This window comes from Mauremys reevesii, linkage group 3, assembly GCF_016161935.1.
Source record: "Mauremys reevesii isolate NIE-2019 linkage group 3, ASM1616193v1, whole genome shotgun sequence".
NCBI lineage: Eukaryota > Metazoa > Chordata > Testudines > Geoemydidae > Mauremys > Mauremys reevesii.
Window position 1 is genome coordinate 200,188,409 of NC_052625.1, and position 19,431 is coordinate 200,207,839.

The window sequence follows — 19,431 nt, forward strand, 5'->3', positions numbered from 1 at the left end:
GAATTTATAAAGCGTGATGAACAGGCTTCTTGTTGAGGTTTTGGAGTTCAAATATAAATTTTTAAATAAAAAATACAGATTTTTCTCAAGTACCCAATGGTTTTGAATGCTTCCATTTTTGGGTGCAGAACTGGAGAACTTCAGAAAGCACAGCTCATCAGAAATACGGCAGCCCAAATCACTCGTCACTTTTTGAAAATTGTGGCTGTGATGACTAGTGTACATGGAAGCTGGATCAGATTAAAGGAGGAAATGGTCCACTGCAAATGCTTTCCCCCCAGAGTTCTTATGTTGTCCTTGTTTGGTTTTGACATGGCAGCGATATGAGATGTGCACAGAAGTGTACGCATATAGAGGATCGTGTAGGCATCAGAACAGTTCCAGAGATCAATGGCTTATGGCCTGTTTTTGATCTGAGCTGTTACACTGTTATAACATTACAGTGAATCACAGAATCATAGAATATCAGGGTTGGAAGGGACCTCAGGGGTCATTTAGTCCAACCCCCTGCTCAAAGCAGGACCAATCCCCAACTAAATCATCCTAGCCAGGGCTTTGTCAAGCCTCACCTTAAAAACCTCTAAGGAAGGAGATTCCACCACCTCCCTAGGTAACCCAGTCCAGTGCTTCACCACCCTCCTAGTGAAAAAGTTTTTCCTAATGTCCAACCTAAACCTCTCCCACTGCAGTTTGAGACCATTGCTTCTTGTTCTGTCATCTGATACCACTGAGAACAGTCTAGATCCATCCTCTTTGGAACCCCCTTTCAGGTAGTTGAAAGCAGCTATCAAATCCCCCCTCATTCTTCTCTTCTGCAGACTAAATAATTTCAGTTCCCTCAGCCTCTCCTCATAAGTCATGTGCTTCAGCCCCCTAATCATTTTTGTTGCCCGCCACTGGACTCTCTCCAATTTGTCCGCATCCTTCTTGTAGTGTGGGGCCCAAAACTGGACACAGTACTCCAGATGAAGCCTCACCAGTGTCGAATAGCGAGGAATGATCACATCCCTCAATCTGCTGGCAATGCTTCTTGGCAACAAGGGCACACTGTTGACTCATATCCAGCATATCCAAGCATATCCAGTGCTTGGAAATAACTACCCGATTCGGTGCAGCCAAGCCCATTGCAGTGAGTTCAGGACAGAATGAAAAACAATTATTTTTACTATTTTAATAGGGATGGTTTTTTGCAGACTGTAAGTTGAAAATATCAATAGCCTCCGACATCCCTGTCTTCTTTGTTCTGTATTTGTACCGCATCCAGCATGGGGTCTGAGTCCATGATTGGGGCTCCTAGATGGTGCAATAATACAAATAATAAATAATAATTCTCTGAGCCTAATTAATGATTGCTCAAAGCTTTGTAACCATGCACAAAATGTTCACACTGCACGTGATATTAATTGTAGCTTTGATTTTGTTTTTAAGTAGAGTAATTATTTAATTTACCATCTTGCTTCCCTGTTGCCATATCTTTCTATTAGACTTTTTAAAAATTCGTTATGATGAAAAACGGTGGGCCAAATTCTAAGCTGATGTAAATTAACGTAGCGCCATTGAAGTCAGTTCAGCCCAACCTATTAGATGCAAATATAGTGGAATCCGGTTATAAATGACAGACAGTGGAAAGTAGTACTTTGTCTGGCTGTCTGTCTTAGGGATTTCTTAGCGTATCATTTCCCAGGTAAATAGCATGGTGAAGGACATATTGGACTTCAGGGAGTGTGCTGTCCTTCTCCTCTCCCTGTTTCATAGATGCTCTGTTGGAGGAATTCCTTGCTTCTGCCATGCCTGGGTTTAGTTTGAGCCAGCTGCTCTTCATCCGGGTGCCAATTTCCTCTAGGCTATGTGACAGCCTCGGGATGGTGCTGGTCGCGTTCACGGAAAATGAGATGAACTGCGGGGAGTTGTTGACATACTGTTGGCCTATGGTGCCACCCCACCTCTCCAAGTGGGCTCTAGTAGATACTGAAGAGAAGGGGAGGAAGGATGGATCCCCATGGGACCCCTCAGGAGAAGCTTTAAGGGAACAGGAGCAGAGTAGTGTGATCATTGGGATATGGCTTTTATCTAGTGCCAGGAGAAGTTCCTCTCTGAGGGGGACCAAGGCTTTCTTCTTGCTGTGCCACAGTCTGAAGCCCAGTTGGGAAGCAGCCAGGGGCTTGGCAGAGGTTACATGTTGCTGAAGCTTGGTTGCTGCTCTTTTCTGGTTGATTTTTGCACAGGGGTGGGAGTCTGGAGAACAAAGGAGCAGCTGGGCAGATCTTCTGCATTGAGTGTGGATGTCTTCAGGGTTGGGCGAGGTCTAGTATTTTTCAGGGAGGATGGCCAGTTCAGTGCTCTGAAAGGGGTGGCGATCATTTCCATTAGCAGTGGGCTCCATCGTTCTTGGCTGCCTTTCACGAGCTAGTGGGGTCGTGGGTCTGTGTTGCAGGTGGTGGCTTGAATGTTTTGCAAGGTTTCTAGCACGTTCAGCTCTCCTAGGGCCTCTGCAGTTCCTGATCTCCAGAGTCTATGTGGGCAGCAGTGCTGTTCAGTGCTTCGGGTTCTACGGGAGAGCTAATTACCACCACTAGTCAGGACCTGAGCGGTATGTCTTACCAAAGAGACAGCATTACTATGCTGACACTCTGCTTTGTTACTGCTCAAGCTTTATTCATACCAAGAATCCTTACTGGTTTAAATTGAAGCCGCTTGCCTGAGAAAGAACCACTCATGAGCAAAGACTGTAGGATCAGATATTCAGAGCATCTGTCTGTCTATATAAATGGCCATCTATATAATCTAGTCTCCAAGCATTTATGCTGCACTCATCTCCATGTTATCTAAGTCGTCTTGTCCCCTACATGGGGCATCACCCGCATCATTTCCTACAACACCTGGGTTTCCCTTACACAGGGAGCCAAACCTGCTCACCTGACACACACAGCAGCACTGTGGGGCCAGATCCTGCCTTTAATTTATCAGAATAACTCCACTGTGGTCAACGGAGTCACTCCGGATTGACACCAGTGTAACAGAACACAATTCAGCCTATTCCTGTCACACAAGTAGAGAGACCAGAATTTGATACTTCTTGGTCTCCTGTCCAAGTCCTGGCCCTGCTTAAGTAATGAGAGTGTATAGAAGGCACCTAGGTTGGGAAGTGAAAGTCCTCTCTGCCTTAGGGAGCAGTTTTGGAGCCCCAATCAAATGCTGTTTGACTAACTCTCTGGTTTTCAGGGCGTATGGCTCTGACTTGTTAAAAAAAATGCTCCTTGGAGGCAGGGCTGTAGTGAATTTACCTGGCCCATTTTGGTGCTACTGCAGCTTAAGTAGTAAGTAATGAAGACGGTAATTGTGCCAGCAGGAAGTCTGGGACGTCTGCCAGAGCAAAGCGAACAGCCAGCTCTATTTGTGTGTAAAGAAAGTTGTCTCTAAACCCTCCCCCAAATTAGTTATATGTTGCGATGTCCTGTTGGGACCTGTATTTAAAATATTAGCCAAGATTTGCAAAAATAGGAGACTGAAGTTAGGTTCCTGGATGCATAATTAGGCTCTTAAATAAATAGTGTGGTTTTCAAAAGCGCAAAACACTTTTGAAAATTAGGCCATTTACTTTGGTGCCTAAATATAGGTTTCAGAGTCTAACTTTAGGCTCCTGTTTTTGAAAATCTAGGCCAACAACACATCTGGGGTGAAATTACCTGGTTAGTTTTTCTTTTCTTTGGGTTTCTTTAACTATATCAGTATAGTCAAAGCAGGAAACACCTCTCCCTCCCAAAAACGTATGTAGATGCTGCTGTATTGGTATAACAGTGTTTATTGTATAGTTAATTCTGGCTCAAGAAAGCGAATTAGCTGTACTAGGAAAAGGTCCTTCTATACCAGTATAACTGCATCTATACTAGGGCTTCTGGTAAAAAAATCACATCCCTAACTAATGTAGTTATACCAATATAACTCTTTTTAGTATAGTCCAGGCTTTATCATGATTGTACCGTTCAAAATTAAGGTGCCTAATCAGTTAGCGTCAGTGCAAAAGGTAGAGGTTTTGTATGCAGACAAAGAACAGGTTTTACCAGATCTAATATAAAGAGAAATGTATTTATGGAACTAAAACAAAGTTCAGGGAAACCAGTTTTAAAATAAATGAAATGAAATATTCCCTGAAATATTTGGGAATCAGCCCTCATCCCCCTCCACACCCCAACCCTTTGCCCCAGACCAGAGCACTCTCCCATACCCTGAATCCCTCATTTCTGGCCCCAATCCGGAGCCCACACTCCCAGCTGGAGCCCTCACCCTCTTCCACACCCCTGCCTCAATCCGGTGAAAGTGAGTGAGAGTGGGGGAGAGCGAGCAATGGGGGGATGGGGTGAGGGGGGTGCCTCAGAAGGGGCAGGACAGGGGTGTTTGGTTTTGTGTGATTAGAAAGTTGGCAACCCTACTTGAGCTGCCTGCACACTGCAGAACGACAGAGCTTGGACCCACATCACAGCAAGACTCGGGCTCTAACTCCCCCTCCCACCGCAAGGTCCTAAGACCTGGGTACTTGCTGACCTGAGTCAGACTGATTTGTGTGTGGATGGAAGGGACCTTGGGCCCAAACTTGAGTCAGGAGGCCAGGCTTAGGGCTGGTCCACACTAAGAAGCGGGGTCGAACTAGGGTACGCAAATTCAGCTACGTGAATAGCGTAGCTGAATTCGAAGTACCCTAGTTCGAACTACTCACTCAGCCCAGACGCGGAATCGAAGTCCGCGGCTCCAAGGTCGACTCCGCCACCGCCTTTTGCAGTGGTGGAGTACCGGAGTTCGAACTATCGCTTCCGGAGTTCGAACTATCACGTCCAGATTAGACGCGATAGTTCGAACTCCGAGAAGTCGAACTCACCGCGTCGACCAAGCTCGTAAGTGTAGACTAGCCCTTAGTGTGCTGTGTAGACACACCCTCTGAGTGCACCCCCTCAGGTCTTAGACCTGATGCCTTTGCCTCTCCTGAGGTGAAATTCTTCAGTTTTTCCCAGGCTTCTGTACCCTGTCTATCAACCGACCTTACCCTTCACATCTGAGTTCTGGCACCAGCAGTTCTTCCCCTTGGGTGTCTTAGATCAGTGCTCTGCAGTGACCATTGTTGTCTATTTTAGCAGTAGGAACAAATCGTTTCGATTGTTCGAGGGAAACGGCTGTTCAAACAACCAGCAATCTGCACACGTCTTACTTAGAGGGTCGCCAGCCCCTGACAGGAACCTGGGCAGGCCCTACCTTCTTCAGATACCCACAGAAGGTAGCTGTGTCTCCAAACAACTACTATCCCCCTCCTCTGTCCCCTGCGAGTGTTCCTTTTAAACCTGCCACGGTTCTTTTCCTCTTCTGTATTTGGGGGGCCTTTTCCTGTCCTGGCTTCATCTCTTAACAACTCTCAGAAGTGCTGAAAATGGCTTATGTTTAAACCATTTTTTCCCCTTCCTGCTTGTTTTTCCCTACAGCGCCCTATAATACTAACCAAAATATTCACACAATAAACATCTCCTCTCAGTAACCAGGTCAATATACAGAATTCACCAATTATTACCAAGCAGCTCCAAATCTGTCACACAGTCCTCCTCAAAAAAAAAACCCCAAAATTACTTCCACTACTATTCTCTCTTCAAGCATTTGGTTTCCCTTCAGAGGGAAAAGAAACACTCCTGAATTCACCATGGTAGGAGTTCAGTCACAAAACATATAAAGAAGGAAAAACCCCTTTCAGATGGCACATTTCAAATGACTGCAAGAGCCACTGTTGAGTAGTTTATAATCTGCATTTTGTTTTTAATGGTTTTTTTCTGCTGAATCTGTCTAAGACCAGGGTTGGCCAGTGGAGTTCTACAGCGTGACTTGCGGCCGCTCTCACATTTAACATGGAGGTGCAGCCTGCTGCAGATCTAGGTCCCTGGATGTGATGCTATGTCTTAATCCAAAGCTGCGTCTTGACCTGAGTTCCCTGGCACGCTCTGACCTGTAGTCTTTGCAAGCCACTCCTCTGAGTTAAAGGTGAATGCGGCTGCACGCTGCTCCAGCCAAGGGAAATTAAGTTGGCTCATTGGGTTCTTGGGAAGCATCTAAGGTGGCTTTTAGTCAGCAAATATTAGGACTTGCCTGCCTGAAGAGAAGGGGAGGATTCTGCCAGGACTATTCTATTTTGTTCTCATTCTTATACTGCCCCGGTCACTCTAGTATCTGAGCACGGCCAGCCGTGCATTAAATGATGTGATTAGCTTTTGACATGTGTGATTTCCTCTCTTGCACTTTTCTCTCCAATGGGAAAACTGCGCGAGGTTTCTTTTTTGCTTGTTTGTTTGAATGGACTTATTCGGGATTGGTTTATTTTATGTCTGCTGGGCTGGGCGCTGGCTACTGAAGTCTTGGCTGTACAGAAAGTGGTGAGGTCTGAGGTGCTTTTTAGATCTTGTGGGAGTTCATTTGGACCGGCCCCAGAGAAAGCTCTACATAGAACACGACTGGGTATATAAAGAGCTCTCCCCTCCTGCTCTGAACTATTATCCTTTACTGGCCTACTGGCTCTAATTCCGTTGGTTGCTATTTGACCCCTCTCAGCTGCTGTTGCCAATGACTGATGGTCGGCTTGTTCCTTCCCTGTGCTGCAGGTATATCCGAACCATGTACCTGGGGATCCAGAGCCAGAGGCGGAAGGAACACCAGCGGCGCTTCTACTGGGCTATGATGTACGAGTATGCAGACGTAAACATGCTGCGCCTCCTGGAGACTTTCCTGGAGAGCGCGCCCCAACTGGTGCTACAGCTCTGCATAATGATCCAAAAGAACCGTGCAGAAACATTACCATGTAAGTGGCCCTCGTGCCCACGTCCATTTTCTCAGCCTCTGTTGGATGTTTTGTTGACCGACCGCACTACATAACCTGTCGTGTAAGGTGCTGGCACTTTGGACAAAATTCGTTTCAGCTCCATGCTGCACTTGCTCAGTAAATTTCTGCTTATGCTGCTGGAAAAAATACTCTGCTACTTCAGTCTCTTATAGACCAGCATGGTCGTGAGGAATGATCACAAGGCTGGGCACCAGGAATTCCTTAGCTCTGCTCCGGGCACTGCCACTTACTTGCTGTGTAGCCTTGGGCAAATCACATAACCTTTTTCTGCCTCAGTCTTCCCACCTGCATAGTGGGCACAATAAAACGTGTCTGCCTCAGAGGGGTGTTGTGAGGATTAACTGGTAAATGTTTGTGCCGTGTTTGGACTGTGTAAAGTGCTATATAAAGTACTACGTTTCATAGATACAGACAAGGTGGCCATCCTTAAAAAGTCAACTTTTGCCATGAATTCAAACACGCTTTTTGGTACCACAGTTTTGAACTAGTCTAATAATAGGGGGAAACTGTATTATCTCAGACACCATGTGTGCTAACCATCGGTAAGTGCTGCCATTTTCATGCCAAGCGTTGTATATACAGACCGCAAAACCTGTTCTAAGCAACACTTAATAGCCTTAGTAGATGCAGGACCAAATTCACCATTGGCATAAGTGGTTCAACTCCATTGACCAGTATGCTGCATTGAGTGGGCTGCATGTTTTGCTAACATTTGCACTGCAAAGCTTGGTGAACGAGGAGTTTGCTAAGCATGCCACATTGCTTGCTAAGGTACAAGATTGGCTGGCACTTTCTCAATCCAGTTGTATACACCTTTTCCCCTCAAGCACATTACCATGGAAAAATAAATGAAATACAAAGAGAAACCATCAAGGAAGTAACATCCAAGATTTGTCTTAGAGACAAAAACCAAAGGAAAGGGAGGTAATATTAAAAAGTGACTGTGTAGAAAAGGTCACCATCTTGCTCAATGTGGATTTTTGACTCCTATCTGCTGACTACAGTTTTTTACTGCTGTTAGTGCTGCAGACTCAAGCCACCTCTGGGAGGGTAAACTGGGTTTGATTCTGCCATGGGCCCATAAACAAAATTGTCAGCAAACGCCCCTGTTTCCCCCTCCCATTCACATGGGATGTGATCACTTACTCCCAAACCTGTGTGGCTTTTTGGGAGCCATGCTTCATCATCCACACTTGGATTAGTCCTGTAGGCTGTGAATCCACTGGAAATCCCGACTCAACCCCTGTGTACCCCTGACAACATACGTGGAAGGATTCTCTCTCCATGCTGTCCTAAGATCCACCTCCTCCTTCTCTGAAATGGCCATCTAGCCGGATCAGCTGCTCAGCCACGGCTGGAGTCTGGCCTCTTGTTTTGGTAAGTCATTTCTGAGCCATATAGGAGGGAAGGCAGCTGGTTCCAGGTCCCTCCATGGCCTAGCCACACCCTTTTCTCTGCACAGGGCTTTAGACAGATGTTGCTATTTTCAGAGTCCCTTCTTAGTGCATAGCCTCACTAGAAGGCTGCCATTCTGTAACCCACCCTATTATGCCTAAGTAGCCTGGCAAAAGTGGGGTGACTCTTCCCTATTACTGGTGCAGCAATACCTGAGCGTAGTGGAGGAGGCAACAGTAAGATCAGTGCTAAATTCTCTGTCTTTCAGGCTTCAGCCAAACCATTGGTACTACTTGAAAGTGCCACTGTACTCTGAAAAGTGCCTTCTAGAAACGGCACTGTGGGCTTATGGCATTTCAAATGACTCCATATCGGATCTACCTCATTTACAACTACTGTAAAAGCTTTTTCTAGCTTCCAACCTTACATGTTTACCCGGGAATCTGAAAGTCAAGCTGGGTTATGCATCACTAATAATCAAGGAATTTCAGGCTAAATCTCAGTTTCAGCAAAGTTAGTGTCAAACCCCCTGTAGATTTCAGTGAGACCAGGATTTATCCCTTAATAAATGATGAGGTTGTTAATGCAAGAGTCTGAAGAGACTCTGCTCACTCTCCGTTAGCTGTGTTGACGGTACAGTGCTAATGACAGCAACTAACTGTAGTCAGTAGATAGAGCAAGCAGGTATGACTGAAGACACATTGGGAAGGGGGTTTGACACTAAACCAGAGATTTAGCCTGTAATTCCTTGATTATTGGTGATGTATAACCCAGCTTGCCTTTCAGATTCCCAGGTAAACATTTGAAATGCCATAAGCACAGAACCCCACAGTGCCCTAAGATTACACCTCTACCCTGCTATAACGTGACCCGATATAACACAAATTCGGCTATAACGCGGTAAAGCAGTGCTCCGGGAGGGGAGGGGCTGCGCACTCCAGCAGATCAAAGCAAGTTCGATATAATGCGGTTTCACCTATAACGCGGTAAGATTTTTTGGCTCCCGAGGACAGCGTTATATCGGGATAGAGGTGTATTGTGGTTTTTGGCTCCTACAATGATGGGGTCTCTATTAGCACCTGGATGGATGAAGGGATAAAGAGAAGATGTTGACATTTCTATCTAGATACTTTCCAAGCAAATCTGCATTTAAGCAGTTTTTATATTTAATTTCTCATGTGGTTCCTCTTGACTTAATAGGATTTAGAGAAACCACTGATGCCCTTCCGTTGATGTCATGAGTACTTTGTGTAAACTTTTTGCTGGGAATTTATCTGACCAAGGCTACTGTATTCTATACAAGTAGCACTGTATGTCTATTGAGGGTAGCCTTATCTTGCAAAACTCTGGCAATTGCTGCTGTTAATCCAAAAGGAGATTTTCAGTGTAAATCTTAATTTTGCAACACCCTGTTGAAATCTATGGGACATTATGTGGTACGTGCACTATACTTCTCCTATAATAAATAGTATGTAACCTAATGTGTATTTAAGAAGTGAACAGCAAGAGTTACAGCAAGTGCATGGTCCACTTTTCAAACCGGAATGCCAAAAGTTAAGGCATTTAAATGACTACTTAAGCATCTAAACTGCGGGTATGTCTTCACTGCAGAGTCAGCCCAGGTGAGCTGCACCCGGATTAGCCTAGCCCAGGTGTGTGCAGCCACATTGCAAAGCCCTGCCCAAGTTACTGAGGCCTGATCGATACCTAAAACTTAGGTCGACCAAAGTACCTCGCTCAGGTCTGTGAAAAATTTTGCTCTGCATGCGGTACTTAGGTCAATCTAACCCCACAGTTGACCTGGCTACTGCCTCTCTAGGGGGTTGATTCACTACAGTGATGGAAAACCCCGTTCTGTCACTGTACTGTCTAAACTACAGTGCTACAGTAGGGTTCCTGCAGTGGTGCTGCTGTAGCACTTGTAATGTAGACACCCTAAGTGTGCACAGGTGCTGCACTCCCCCTGGGTGTCACTGGGACTTCTGGGGGCATATCCCATGGTTCTTTGTGCTGCAGTCGGCTGAGCCGCTCTATCATTCTTTGCCAGTGAATTGTGGGTGAACTTGTCTGTCCCTCTGGACACATGGTGGGAACAGAGGGAAGGCACTGGAGGACTGTACGCACTTGAGTGATGTAGCCTGTATCCTCGCTGCAAAGTGAGCGGTTACCAGCCTGAGTGAAAGCAGCTCCCGGGCTCTAATGTACATCCCCAGCCAGGCCCGTTAGCCTGGGTCGGAAGCACCACTAAAGGTGAGAGGTTTTCATGTGTGGATGACAGGGAGGTTCGGGGCAACATCCACGTAAGAGCTGGTACAGAGCCTGTGCCGGTATAGCTACGTTGACATAGCCCCACAGGATAGAGTCAGTGCACACCTACAGCAGGAGTTTTTCTGCTGCAATAGGAACACCCTGCCACCCCCAAATGAGATTAGCTATGTCAACAGAAGCATTCCTCTCTCAGCATAGCTGCAGCTACACTGCGGGGGTTGTTGGTATAGCTCTGTTGGCCAAGGGTGTGGTTTTTCCCCTGCCCCTGACTGACAAAGGTTAGCTGGTATAAGTTCTAAGTGTAGACCAAGCCAAAGTTAATTCTGCGGTAAAGCTATGTCCTTGCATGTTTAGACTGGAGCTGCGTGAATTCTAGATAAAGCGTTCGCAAACTTACTTTTCCAAAAGGCTGTTCGCATACCTTGTCCTTCCCTCTTTGCAAACAGTTGTGCGACCGAGGCTTTGTTCACATGAATGTCTGGATAACAGCTGTTATTTGTAAGTCTTCATCTGTGCTGGCAAATAGCCACATTTGCTAGTCTCTATTCATTCTTTGCCAGTCCTCATTCTCCTGTTGAAAAGTTTCAGTCATCCTGCCAGGGTGTGGTAACCATGCCATGTGACTTAGAATCATAGAATATCAGGGTTGGAAGGGACCTCAGGAGGTCATCTAATCCAACCCCCTGCTCAAGGCAGGACCAATCCCCAGACAGATTTTTTGCCCCAGTTCCCTAAATGGCCCCCTTGAGGATTGAACTCAGAACCCTGGGTTTAGCAGGCCAATGCTCAAACCACTGAGCTATCCCTCCCCCTATAGTCTAGACTGCAACCCCCTCCCCCACAGCAGTGAGTCACGGAGCTCTGACCTGAGACAGGTCAACTGACCTGAGCTTATGCTTCAGGGCTAGAAATAGCAGTGTAGATGTTCCCAGTGAGACCCACCATCCTCACCGGGTTTCAGTGTCCTCCAGGACAGCTGTGGGTGAGATTCTGTGGCCTGCGTTGTGCAGGAGGTCAGACTAGATGATCATAATGGTCCCTTCTGACCTTAAAGTCTATGAGTCTATGAGCTGCACTGATCTTTTTAGCCCTGTAATGCAAGCCCCACCAGCCCAAGTCAGTTGACCCAGGCTCTGAGACTAGTTGGCGGGGGTGGGTGGTGGGGGATTGTGCAGTGTAAACGTATCCTTTGGTAAACTATAACACACAATAATGAATAGTGGCACAGAACAATTTACGAACTATCCAGAGGCTGAAATGTATTGGCTTAGACTAGTTGGTAAATTCATAGAACAGGGAATACACTGCCAGAAAGCAGGATTTGTTCTGGAACAGGCCAGATTTGTGATCTCAGAACAGGCCAAATCCAATGGATAATTTGCAACCAGCTCTATTTAGTTGCCAAGTTTCTAGTTAGGTCCTTAAATTCAGCTGTGGAGACCTAACTTTCGACAGCCAAGTTTGAAAATGAGTTAACTTCTTGCTGTCGGGTGGGATTTTCAGAAATGTTCAGGATTGGCCTAACTCTGTTCCCACTGAGCACACGGTAAAACTCTCACTGTGTCAATGGGAACAGAGTTAGGCCGACGACTTTTGAAAATACCCCCCACAAACAGCCAAACACTAGTAGACACTCAGAAGCAAGGGCTGTGCAATGCCCTCTTGTAAGAAGGAGTGAGCGTGAAGGTGAATTACATTAAATAGATGCTGAAAAATGGCAGACGTCTTTGTGCAACAGTCTGTCTTCCAAACCATGCTCAAGATCTGTTTTGTGACAGGATAAAAAAAATAATCTGGTGAACTCCAAGAACGCGTAAAAAAAAAAAAAAAAAAAAAAAAAAAGGACCCAAAACCCCATTCTGCATCTGCAAAACTAATGCATCTCCGCGACTTTGCTCTGCTAAATCATCCTGATTTATGCAGGTCAACCCATAACTAAGGAAAGCTGGATAGAGAGGACCCCATAGATTACCCTTTCTATTCTAGAATTAAGATCCAATGGATCATCTGTCTCTTCCAGTCCAGGATTGTCAAGGTGTCAAAGCTGGCTTAAATAAATCACCTGCTCTTCACAAGCAGAACCCCCCCATTTTTCTTACTAGAGCATTTTCATGGGAACCTGCAAGAGAAAGGTGTCTTTGTCTACAGGAATTTTTGTATCCCACAATTCTAGAGCATAGAAACTAGTGATGGAAAAGCCCTGTCAGATCATCCAGTCCATCTTTCTGCCAATGCAGGATTGTCCTCTTGTCCTATTTTCTAATGCTCTCTATAGATGTCATTGCTTTTGGTTGAGCTGTATGAAAGCAAGTAGGAAAAAAGTCACAAAACATTGCCTGGGGTTGAAAAGATACTCCTGGTGCCACTCTGAGGGTCCTCCCTATAAAGTGACCCACCTACCAGCAGCCCCGCATGTTTCTCCTTGCAGGAGTAGGTTGGTCATATGTGCCATGAGTAGAGAAGCAGGTCTTTATTGCAGGATAGGGTGGAGAAGAGGCACCTGGTATAGTCGGTGGCATGCAAAAGGGTGGGAAAAGTGGGGGAGGAATCACGGAGGACTCTTCAGTTTTGATAAAAATCAGTGCTGAAGGTTTGCTCTGATTCAACGCAAATTTTCCATAACGAGCTAAGGACCCAACCCAGCAAAGCCCTTAAGCATGTGCAGAACTTTCAGCACACAAATAGCCGCATTGCAAGGCCACTGGTGAGCTAAATGCTACACACGGGCATACGCGCTTTGCTAGATGCGAGTTTGTTTCCTGGTTACCCAGGCAATAACGACTGAGAGCTATTTGGTGGCCTGTTTGGAATGAGTGGTTTGTCTCAGTCCGGTTCCCAGCAGTCAGGTGTCCACATCAAAAAGCCATCAGCGCCGCTGGCAATGGGCATGAAGGATGCTCTGCTCGCTCGCTCACTCTTAGAGTACGTCAGGCCTGAGGCACATTGGCTGCGAGCAGCATGGGGGAAGCTTACATTGCTGCGCTGCTCCGATTCTGTGGATAAAAGGCCAATTAAGTCAGTGGGAGTCTTTCCGTTGATTTCAATGGGCTTTGGATCAGTCCCCAGGGCTGTCACTTCAGTCCTCAGGGCTACCAATCCAGCAGTTTTCTCCACCACAAATTCGCTTTTCTTTCAGCTCCAGTGAGGACCCTTTTGCTGAGGTCTCACCTCTTGGTATCAAGAATATCCCACGTGACCACAGATTAAAGTGACACCTCCTTTACAGGAAAAACAACCGCCACATGCGATGAAGTGAGTGAATTCTGTAGCGGGGTTTGTAACTATGGCTCTTGATACCAATCGTTATTAGCACTTTACATCTTCAAAGCACTGTGCAAACATTAACTAGGCGATGCTCACTCTGAGCAGCATACAAAGAGGGAACTGAGGCATAAGGAAGTGGAGTGATTTGCCCAAAGTCCCACTATGGCAGATTCATGATTAGAACTCGGAAGTGCCTGGCTACGCTTCCAATATACAGTCTACTGTGCCTGCTGCCTCTCATTGGTTGGTAAAGTATCTGAACACTAATCTATTGGAATCCACCACTTGCTCTAGAAAGTGATTCTAGAAAGCGGGTCTGGTATTCAGGTCAGTCAACCAGTAAAGCCTGTTACCCTGGATAAGCAGAGAACCCATCTTTACTAAGGAGATGTGCAAAACGAGAACGCGCCGTATATTTCTGTGACTGCTGCCAGCCGATCAGCAAAGAATTCAAGTTGCAACGATTTGGCTTGAAAACGATCCAGCTAAAATTGACAGAATATTCAACAAGCGATTTCGGAGACATGCTCGGTTGTTTGTGCAGTTGGAAAGTTTTGGGGGAGGAGCCTGATCTCTAAAGTGCCGCAACTGTACTGAGCTAGTGAAGTCTGTTGCCGAGATGACTTTTGTCCCAAATGGCAGCTGATGATTTCATTCTCAGGGCCCTCTCTCTACCTTCATGTTTTCACATGGGCACTCGCAGATGGGAACGCTCATCTGACACAACCATTTCCCTATTGCAGAAGCCAGCTGACGAGCCACTCAAAGGTGCAATGGATATTTGCAATAGGGAAACTAATGCATGTTTTGATCTCTGTAGGACAAGCCTGCCTGCCACATGGGAAGGTGACGTTTGTTAACATATTGAAGATCCAGTCTCAAACTCTGTCCAGTACACATGTGAATTTCTGGGAAGGCAAAAGTGCTGGGAGAAAAATCAAGTATGACTTTACTCTAAATGATCTAGTGGAGTTGAATTTTGGTCTGATCTAAGTCACTTAAACCACTGCAGAGTGTATTGTGCACTGAAAAAAAAAAGGTTCATAATGTATCTTTTGTATTTGATTTCTATAGTGCCTTTTGCTATTAGATTGCAAGACAACACCTGCTGCACGAAGTAAGGCTTAGTCACTGTGTCACAGTCCTCACAGCCATACTTTGCCAGTCTTATTTAATGATTCCAGCTGTATGTACCGTTGCACAGGTGTTGAGATACTCCTTCCTTCTTCTTTGCAGGAAACAACTCCCCTTACCTGCAATTACACTGAGACATTGCACCAGCTCACAAAATAAAAAAGATTTATAAAGGGTAAGGTGACGAAGGTGAGCGTTGCTGACGTGTGTCCTCTAAACATACTGAGGGAAGCACAGTTACATTAGCCAATGAGTGTGAATCACGTCGTTTGTTTCTAAGATTTCTTTTAAGTGAGCTGAAAGCATTTCCAGGACCATGTGGCTGAAGCAGTTTCTGTAATAGGCATTAATCCTTTCTGTACCTCTGGCCAACCTCCAAACAGAGGCATCCTCTGGGTCTGCATTCTATGGGCATGTCCACACTACAGCCCTACCATAGGTCAACTTACAGCCACTGCAGTAGTTACTGTCCACACGACCCTCCTTCTGTTGGCGGTGTGTGGCCTCACCAGGAGCGCTTCCACTGATTGAAGAGGGGCATTGTCGGGGGCTGAGAGCCAGGACTCTCAGCTCTCCGCAGCTCCTCTTTGGGAGCCCAGCTGTTCTCCAGGGTGTAGGGAGCCTCCAGGCAGCAGGAGTGGGGAGCTGGGAGAAGCCGGGCTCCAGCGGTCCCACTTTCTTGTCAGTTTCACGGCTCCAGCCAGTGTAAGTAACGCAGTGTTACGCTGACACCCTAAGTACACCGACATAAGCCCTACGCCTCTCGTGGAAGTGGAGTAGTTATGTCCATGTAGCGGGGCACTTACATCGGCGGGACAAGGCTGTCATGCGTACGCTGACATCATTAGGTTGACGTAAGCTGCCTTATGTTGACCTAACTGCAGGGCCGCCCAGAGGATTCAGGGGGCCTGGTGTCTTCCCCGGCACTTCGGCTGTGGGTCCCGGGGTGGAAGGACCCCCCGCCGCCGAACTGCTGCCTAAGACCCGGAGCAGAAGAAGCTCCGGGGGCCCGGGCCCCGCGAGAGTTTTCTGGGGCCCCCGGAGCAAGTGAAGGACCCCGCTCCAGGGGCCCCAAAAAACTCTTATGCGGGCCCCTGCAGAGCCCGGGGCCTGGGGCAAATTGCCCCACTTGCCCCCCGCCCCTCCGGAAGGCCCTGCCTAACTGTGTAGCATAGGCCAGGCCTACCTGTTGATGTTTTGTGGGAAACCTTGGCATTCCCTTTAAAATAAATAAATAAAAGCAGTTATGTGAGGTTGGGGTGTTTAGCAGCAGGCGGAGGGTTAATTTACTTACATGTCTGTATAATGCATTCACGGAGAGTGTGTTGCTTTTCCCCTCTACTGGTTAGCCCACTAGAGGATAATGGCCTCCTACTGTTACCAACTAATGGAGTTACTCCTTTAGCTCAGGTAGCACAGAGCTTGGCTGAAGGCTGCAGCTTCGAACCTTGGTGTGAGGGGGAGGGGGTGATTACAATTACTTATAGAAATAATCCACACTAGCATTTCTAATAAAGAACTTGTTTTAAGCGTAAATGCTGCCCCATTATTCAGAGTATAACAGGCTGCATACACGTTTGCGGCGCTCCTGTCACTCTATGCTGTGCAGATGAGTGCTTCTAAGTTGCTTTGGTAGATAGTTAGACCATACCAAGCTCTATCCGGGCCAGGATGTTATAACAGATCTCAAGTGTACAGTAACTTCCTTTCCCAACCACCCTACTCTCGCCACTGCCCGCTCCACTACATAAGATCACTGGGCTTGTGGTTCTCTTTCTAATTCTGCTGAAGACTTTCTGAGTGACTTTGGGCCTGTCACTTAGGCCAGCATTTTCAAACCCGCATGTCCAAAGTTAGTCATCCAAAGCCATATTTAGGCACGTGAGGTATAGACAAGCTTCAGTAGGAGGCGAGATTGAAAAGATTGGGCCCGTTTGAGGAGAATATCCAGAGTTCTCCTAATCCATATAACCAACGTTTTGGAAGGGGTGCTAAACCTCATGCTTCAGGGCTTAAGCCAATCTCTAACTATTAGAGAGTATTAGGAGACATTGGGGGTGGGGGGGCAGGTTGCCCCACATCTACCAGCTGCAGGGTTCTTACATGTTCCTCTGAAGCATTTGGTGCTGGCCGCTGTCACAGACGCAATACTAGGCTAGATGGACCTCAGGTCTGGTCCAATCTGGCAATCTGCTTACAGAGGAGGCAGGGGAGATGTTAGAAACATATAAAATAATAAGCAAAGGCTATAGAGCACGTAAATCAGGAGCAGCTAGTCACCTTCTCTCACAGTACGTAAATGGTGCCTTCAGTTATAACCCTGTGCAGGACTGGTGTAGAGCCCTGCAGTGAGACTGGGATCCCGTGGGTCCCACAGGACCCGCTGCCATAAGAGCAGGAGTGGGATTTTAAAAAGTCCCAGGCAGGGCTCTACTTTCAATGAAACTGAAAGGCAACATGATGAAAAGTGATCAAAGGAAATTCTTTTTTACACTATACATATTTAACTTGTGGAACTCATTGCCTGAAGTCCAAGAGCTTGCTAGGTTTCTAAAAAAGGATTCAGAGTAGCAGCCGTGTTAGTCTGTATCAGCAAAAAGAACAAGGAGTACTTGTGGCACCTTAGAGACTAACACATTTATTTGAGCATAAGCTTTTCATGGCATAGCAACCCCCATTTTTTCATATTCTCTGTCTTCCTACTGTATTTTCCACTGCATGCATCTGATGACGTGGGCTTTAGCCCACGAAAGTTTGTGCTCAGATAAATTTGTTAGTCTCTAAGGTGCCACAAGTAATCCTAATTTTTTTAAAAAAAGGATTGACATTTGTGTGGGCAATGAGAACATCCGAAGTGCATTGGACTGCTAACAAAATGTTTTAGGAAGGATATTAACCTTCCTAGTTTAGGACATAAACCAGCCACTCACTGACAGGGGTTAGAAAGGAACTCCCTGTAAGGGCAGGTTATTCCATAATTATCCACTAGGGGCTTGCTCTGAAACCTCTGGTCAGGCCACTGTCACATGCGCAGGTACTGGGCTATGTGGACTGCACAGGTCTAATCTGGCATGTTATTTCCTACCTTCCTATGCACAAAAGTCTAACTGGGACACAGGTTGTTTTGTTTGTTTGTCCCATAAAGAAAGCAAAATGGTGGCTGGTAGTATCAGGAAATCATTGAAAGAGCACATGGTACAGGAACCAGTTCCTCCTACCCATGACCATTCAGCAATCGGTCACTGGCACTGAAATGTTTGCCTAACCTCCCACTTTCGTGACATGGAGTTCGTCAGTGCTCCAATCCTCTGTTATGCTTCTCCAGCTCAGCAGGTTTCAAGCCGGGGGAAAGAATGCTGCCATGTTGGCTTCTGTCAAGTGGTTTTCGTCTCAGTTGAAGATTGAAGGCCAGATCCTCAACTGATGTACATTGGTGTAGTTTCGCTTAAGTCAATGGGGCTACTCCAACTCACACCAACTGAGGATCCAGCCCATAGGCTGCAAGGTCATTCTGCTGTCAGTTCAACCTCTGGGTCCCATGCGTTCATTTTGTACAGGTACAATGTAAATGAATGCCGCTGAAAGCTGAATCCCAGGAGCCAAATTCCATCCTTAGTGTGAGCTCTCACAGTTCACGTGAGGGAGAAAAGATTAACTTAATATGTGAATGTGCTGCTATGCTGGTGACCAGGGTGCAAATTCAGACTTCCCCAAGCTGAAAAAGGCTGGGGGCACTATGAAGCAACATGCTAAACCTATGGGGTCAGGGTGGGAACATCCTTGTGTTGTCCGTGAATAATACCCCCGTTCCATGGCTGATGATCAGAGCAGCCTTGACTGGTTCCTTAGAAAAGGTCTGTTCAGCTGCCCCTCACATGGGAGTGGAAAAGGAATGGGAACGGGGGAGTCCCTCAGTGCTCAACACCCTGCTCACAAAGACAATAGGGCTTAAAGAAGTATTTTCTACTTCCTCTCTGATGCTTTCAGGGAGTTGGATGGAGATTCATAGCACAGCTGCATATCATTTATCTTGTATTAATGATCCATTTAAAGTAGAGCTGGGCCAAAAGCGGAACCTGAGATCTGAGCCTTTTCTAATCTCCGAGTGGGAGTCGGGTGTTTGGATTCAAATCCCTGTAGCTGAACTCCTCTATTGGTTCTAGTTTGGATCCAAACCCAGAAACATTCTATTTTCCAGATCCAATCTACTTAGCTCCCTGCAGTGATCTATCTAATCTATCTGGGCCTTTCCAAGGAACCGATCGTGATGTTATATGTCAAGTTCAAAGGCGCTCAGGACTCTCGCAAGAAGAGCTTGTGAGACCTTGGCCCTGCTGAAGCCAAAACCACAGCTAGACCCTAGTCTGCTTCAATCCGGAATCCAAATCCAAGCCTAAACCTGATCTGGATGAGTGATCTGAACTCCACCTCTTCGGCCCATCTCATGTTTAAATCACACTGCAATTTCTGAAAATTCCAGTATAACAAGTTGTTCCTTGCAG

General features: G+C 46.4%; 1 protein-coding gene across 7 annotated transcripts in view; it reads left to right on the forward strand.

Annotated features, from left to right (window-relative positions):
* The window catches only part of LOC120399959 (XK-related protein 6), a 121,657-nt gene that overhangs the window by 90,864 nt on the left and 11,362 nt on the right, over positions 1-19,431 (forward strand). For 4 of the 7 annotated variants that reach the window (XM_039528241.1, XM_039528242.1, XM_039528243.1 and 1 more), the window contains exon 2: positions 6,630-6,826. In XM_039528241.1, the coding sequence (XP_039384175.1) occupies positions 6,643-6,826 (184 nt within the window). In that variant the 5' untranslated portion in view covers positions 6,630-6,642. Of the gene's footprint in view, positions 1-6,629; positions 6,827-7,226; positions 7,411-8,070; positions 8,246-13,667; positions 13,784-15,092; positions 15,119-19,431 lie in introns of those variants that run through there. The other 3 variants (XM_039528245.1, XM_039528246.1, XM_039528248.1) reach the window with 3 other exon arrangements.